The 6,000-nt window shown below is 37.4% G+C and overlaps 1 protein-coding gene across 1 annotated transcript in view; it reads right to left on the bottom strand.

The window, feature by feature from the left end:
- PCGF6 (polycomb group ring finger 6) overlaps positions 1 to 6,000 on the bottom strand; it is a 28,154-nt gene continuing 22,154 nt past the window's right edge. The window contains exon 10 of the mRNA XM_045568481.1: positions 1 to 1,203. Coding sequence (XP_045424437.1) covers positions 1,147 to 1,203 — 57 coding nt within the window. The 3' untranslated portion in view covers positions 1 to 1,146. The remainder of the gene's footprint in view (positions 1,204 to 6,000) is intronic.

The following is a 6,000-nucleotide window of genomic DNA, read 5'->3' as shown; positions in this document are numbered from 1 at the left end:
TAGGTTAAAATAAATTTTTATTAAATGTTAGAAGAGATTTATATATAATTCACAAATTCTTTACAAAGAATTGCCAATCCTTGTCCACTTTTGTAATAATTCCTGTACAGATTTAGAAATTTTGCTGTGAAATACGGTCTACAAAACATTTCTTTAGAAAGCATCATAATGCTAAATTTTAGGCAAAATAACGTTTAAAAGTGAAATCTTTGCATGAAACTGAGCCGAAACACCCTTATTCTTTATCCCAGTGACAAAATAATGGTAAAATAAACATTAAACTGAGGAAACAATAAGTATCATGTAAACTCCTCAAATTCACCCAAAACATTTGATTATTTTCAGAACCAGTGCCATTACAAAGTATCAAAAATCATAGTATGTACTCAAATAAAATGAATGTTAATCAAATTAACATTCAAAGAATAAAGACATTGTCACAAAGAAGTACCCCTTATTGTAAGATATATTATAGAAGTCTTTGTACATTGAAGACTTATGGCAAGAGCCATAAACCCTACAGAAGATAGTCTCCTCACACAGAATAATGATAATTCATCCATTTTAGAAGTGAATAACACCTTCGTAGTAGTGCTGCTGGTATAAAAAAAGATACAAATTCAAAATAAGCTGGCAACATACAAAAGTAGCCAATGGTTTTGGTCTTTGTCTAAGAGTACATTCCCTAGTTTAACAAAGACTGGCTTTGAATTTCCCATTCAAAAGCACACTTCTTTTCCAAAAGGACGACTGCCCAACTGATGCCATCCCAGAGAGCAGAACCCCAACCATAAACTTTAAAGGGATATGGCTTAACAAAGAAGAAACAGTAACCAATTTACCTCAAAGATGGGAAGCAAAAATCAAAGTATTAAAAATCACAAGGAATTTTAAAATTCAATGTTTTGAAATTTTTCCCCTGAGCTATGGATGCTTTTTATATACAGTATCTAGTAAAACAGATGCATTCCATTATTTCAAGTTGTACTTATAAATGCTAAGATTCTTGGTGCTAAAAATAGATAAGTTATGTCTTGAACAGCATTAAGTGGTGGCGATTACGCGTTTCATGGAAATCTTTGGTGAGATGCAGTCCTGCAGAAGCCTCCTTACTTTGTTTCCCTCCTCACGATCTGCCTAGAATCTTCAGGTTATTTTCAGAGGAGAAACCACAAGACCATAATGAAGGACAAGCAGGCCATCCTGAAAAGAGGGGAAAAAAGAAACTCTGCATTTCTTATCAGTTAGGTAAACAATCAAGTCAAAGTTGGCTTATTTTGCATAATCCAACACTAATGTGAAATTCTTTAATTTAAAGAGAATAAAGGGGCCAAGATAAATATACTTGCGTATTCACCAGACACTCCTTGTCAATGTGTCTTTTTAATGACTTTCAGGAGCCAATTCTGAAACTATTATGTAACCATAGTTAGCTAGGGTCATTTATGACTACACAGTTCTCCAAAAAGAACTAAAAGAGAAACACCTTTCTTCTCCACAGACTAGTTATTAGACTACTCAAGCACTGGGTTCTTCTAAAAAAGACTCAACTATCATAACGCATCATGGATCTGTTTGACATGAAATGTTCATTTCCACGTAAATGCAGCTTACTGCTATTATAAGTGATGAAACTTTGAAACTCTTACCCTTTTAATGGAAGCATAAATTATATAATACATTTTACTTTCTCCCTAAAGACTGTCCTCAGGGGTTGTTGGGCAACTAAACCCTATATTAAATGGTTCCAGATGATATGTTTCCAAATCTTTTTATCTGCTTTTGTGGGTTTCTGTCTCCTCTCTTGGTATCAGGTCTTAATTTTTTGTGCTCTTACCAAGGCTGCGCCCAGCAAGCAATTCACCTTTCTAAGGTACTATTTCTAATTTCCTATGGATGGGAAAAGTAGCTAAAGAGGAAGACACCTTGGAAAATGTGCATGGACCTGCTCTGAGCAACACAGGGAAGGGCTGGTAGCTCACATGTCTTGCATTTCCAATCCCCATCTGGCTTCTACTCCCTCTCTTTGTTCTTTGCTAAGCTATTTCCATGGCTCCACGTCTTTATTTCTCATTCACTACTCAACTCTCTGCAATCTGGCATCTGTTCCTGGCAACTCCAATGAAAATTCACCAGAATACTAGAAAAGGACTCACAAATTCAAATGCCCACAAGGGCCAAGAAAGTAACATAAATGAATATGTGAGGTAGCTATGTGAGTCAATAGGGATGTTGAAGACCAATGGTAAACTAGAGAGTAGATGCCGACCTAAAGAAATTTGAACTCAACATGGAATAGGTAAAATAAAGCAAAACCCCATACCATTTTTGGCCCATGGACCATTAGATTTGTTCTGGACTAATTAGGCTGATCAAAGTAAACAAATTTGTATTAGAGGATGAACATCCCAAATCTGAAAATAAAAAATCTGAAATGTTCCAAAATCAGAAACTTTTTGAGCACCAATGTGAGACACTCACACACACACACACACACACACACACACACACACACAGTAAAAAATAAAAGCTCATTGGTGTATTTCGGATTTCCAGATTTGAGATGTTCAACTGATAAGTATATTGCAAATATTCCGAAATCCAAAAAATCTAAACTCTAAAACATTTTTGGTCTCAAGCATTTTGGATAAAAGATACTCAATCTGTATAACACAAATAGAAGCCATTAACATTTTACCATGCATACAAATTACATTTTACATAATGTTAATTTTTGAATAGTTATGTTTCAGAAATGAAAAGCATAATTTTGTAAAACAAATACATTGATATGCAAAGATAAAAAACTGAAATGGTTTACAAGCTGTTTCAAGATCTCAAAACTACTTTAATACGTGTATAAAATCACATTTTATGAAATGAGATAATTACTTATAGTTCAAATTTATATCTAGTTGTCTATTATTTTATATCTTATTAACATATATGAATATATAAATATTATCTGTATTTCTATTCAGATGTCTCCATTCATGCATTTATGGTCTTCCCCCGCCCCCCTACTCTGCCACCAGGCTGGAATGCAGTGGCACAATCATAGCTCACTGCAACCTCAAACTCCTGAGTTCAAGCGATCCTCCCACCTCAGCCTCCAGAGTAGCTAGGACTACAGGAGCTCACCACCACGCCTGGCTAATTTTTTATTTTTGTAGGGACAGCTTCTGTTGCCCAGGCTGGTCTCGAACTCCTGTCTCAAGCAATCCTTCTGCCCTGGCCTCTCCAAAGTGCAGGGATTATAGGTGTGAGCCACCAGGCCCAGCCAAGCTTAATTTTTGAAAAGAAAATAATCGTTTTCTAAGATTTCTGAAATTTAATCTTATTAAAATTTCAAGAAATGGGCGGGGTGCGGTGGCTCACGCCTGTAATCCTAGCACTCTGGGAGGCCGAGGCGGGTGGATTGCTTGAGGTCAGGAGTTCGAGACCAGCCTGAGCAAGAGCGAGACCCCGTCTCTACTAAAAATAGAAAGAAATTAGCTGGACAACTAAAAATATATATAGAAAAAATTAGCCGGGCATGGTGGTGCATGCCTGTAGTCCCAGCTACTCGGGAGGCTGAGGCAGTAGGATTGCTTAAGCCCAGGAGTTTGAGGTTGCTGTGAGCTAGGCTGACGCCACGGCACTCACTCTAGCCGGGCAACAGAGCAAGACTCTGTCTCAAAAAAAATAAAAAAAATTTCAGGAAATGTTTTGCTGAAATCTCCAAATACTTTACTTAGCTAAGAAACAATTTTGTTTTTCTATTTTATGAAGATTCTTTTGAATTCTTTGCTACTAAAATGTAGTCATCAGTAAGGTGCTCTATTTCTTAAAATGTAGAACAATAATCAAATAATCATCTGAAAAAGTGTTCAGCTACCCATCCTTCTGTTAAGAGTCTGATCTTTTTTTTTTAAGAACCTGAGCTCTAAGTTCATTTTTTTTCAATAGCAAATCCTGATTCTATCACTAACTAGCTGAGTGACCTTGAGCAAGATCCTTAACCTCTATATACCTGTTTCCTCATCTCTAAGATCCACTGATGGATATTAGAATTAGAGGGCAAAGTTTGAGGAGAAATAGGATATTTGCACAGTCATCAAGTATCTCCCCCTAAGATATTTATTTTACAAAGAGAAAAAGCTCCCAGTACTAAGGCATATTTGATGTCATGTACTTCCTGATAGGATACACTGAGAAGGGCACATCACTTCTGTGGCATTATAACCTCAGTAAAGTTATGAGAAAACATCTGACAAATCCAAACTGAAGGACACTCTATAAAATAACTGACCAGTACTGTTCAAAAGTATCAAAGTCATGGAAGACAAGGAAGGACTGAGGAACTGGAAAAAGACAAGACACATGACAACTAAATATAATGGAATTCTGAATTTGGATCCTGGGACAGAAAAAGAACATTAATGGGAAAATAGCAAAATTCAAATGTTTGCAACTTAGTTAAAAGTATTGTTGCAGTGTTAATTTCTTAGTTGTGATGACTGCACTATGGTTATATAAGAGATTAATAGCTTGAAGACTCTTTTCACTAAGTCCTAACACCATCTCATTCTATCATCACTAAGCTGATTATATTGCAAAAATAATTACATTTCACACTATGTCAAATCCTTTTTGAAAACAGGAAACTGCTTCTCCATGGAAAAACCAGTCACATTTAGAAAGAAAAAGATGGCTTAGCCCTCTCCCATCTTTTTTTTTTTGAGACTGGGGCTTGCTATGTTGCCCAGATTGGTCTCAAGCCCCCGGTCTCTGCCCATCTCGGCCTCTGGAGTAGGTGGGACTAGAGGCATGCTAGGCATTCAACACAGCGCTCAGCTTCCCTCCCTTCTTTTTCAATCATACATAAAATACAAGTTAACAATGAAAAACATTAAAAAAATGACAGTTCTTTATCATTTTACTGCCAATTAACCCTGCTACACTGACAAACTATCACAATAACACAAGTATGCCCATAACTGAAGGATAATTATGACCTATAATCTTACAGTACAGAACAATTGCCCTGGAGGCATACCTCCTTCCAATGCTCAATTAGATATAAGTTTTATTATCAAAGTTACAAAACTTGTGATCTCTTTAAAAAGTCTAAGTGCCATTAAATAAACAGCTACGAAAACATGTTTACAGTAACTTATGCAACAATGGTGGTAGTGTTCTGGGCTTTCATATTGGTTACACTGGAAACTGGGCTACTTATAGAGAATAAAACTTACTGGATGAAATCGCAAAGTAAGTGTAAAATAATAAAAATTTAAAAATTTGTCACTGACCAGCCTTAAAAAGAATTATATAGGAAGATATGTTAGTTTTATAAACTGAACTGATATTTATTTGTTTGTCTGAGATAGGGTCTCATTCTGTTGCCCAGGCTAGAGTGTAGTGGCAACATCATAGCTCACTGCAACTTCAAATTCCTGGCTCAATAGATTGTCCTGTCTCAGCCTTCTGAGTAGCTGGGACTATAGGTGTGTGCCACCATGCCAAGCTAATTTTTTTTTTTTTTTTTTTTTGAGACAGAGTCTCACTTTGTTGCCCGGGCTAGAGTGAGTGCCGTGGCATCAGCCTAGCTCACAGCAACCTCAGACTCCTGGGCTTAAGCGATCCTACTGCCTCAGCCTCCCGAGTAGCTGGGACTACAGGCATGAGCCACCATGCCCGGCTAATTTTTTTGTATATATATTTTTAGTTGGCCAGATAATTTCTTTCTATTTTTAGTAGAGACGGGGTCTCACTCTTGCTCAGGCTGGTCTCAAACTCCTTACCTCGAGCGATCCACCCGCCTCAGCCTCCCAGAGCTAGGATTACAGGCGTGAGCCACCGCGCCCAGCCGCCAAGCTAATTTTTAAATTTCTTTTGTAGAGACAGGGTTTTCCCATGTTGCTCAGGCTGGTCTTGAGCTCCTGGCCTCAGGGATCCTCCAGCCCCAGTCTCCCAAAGTGCTGGGATTACAGGCATGAGCCACCACACCTGACCTAA

The sequence above is a fragment of the Lemur catta genome, chromosome 14, assembly GCF_020740605.2.
Source record: "Lemur catta isolate mLemCat1 chromosome 14, mLemCat1.pri, whole genome shotgun sequence".
NCBI classification, from domain to species: Eukaryota; Metazoa; Chordata; class Mammalia; order Primates; family Lemuridae; genus Lemur; species Lemur catta.
The sequence above is the reverse complement of the archived record's forward strand: the minus strand, read 5'-3'. Positions and strand labels throughout refer to the sequence as shown.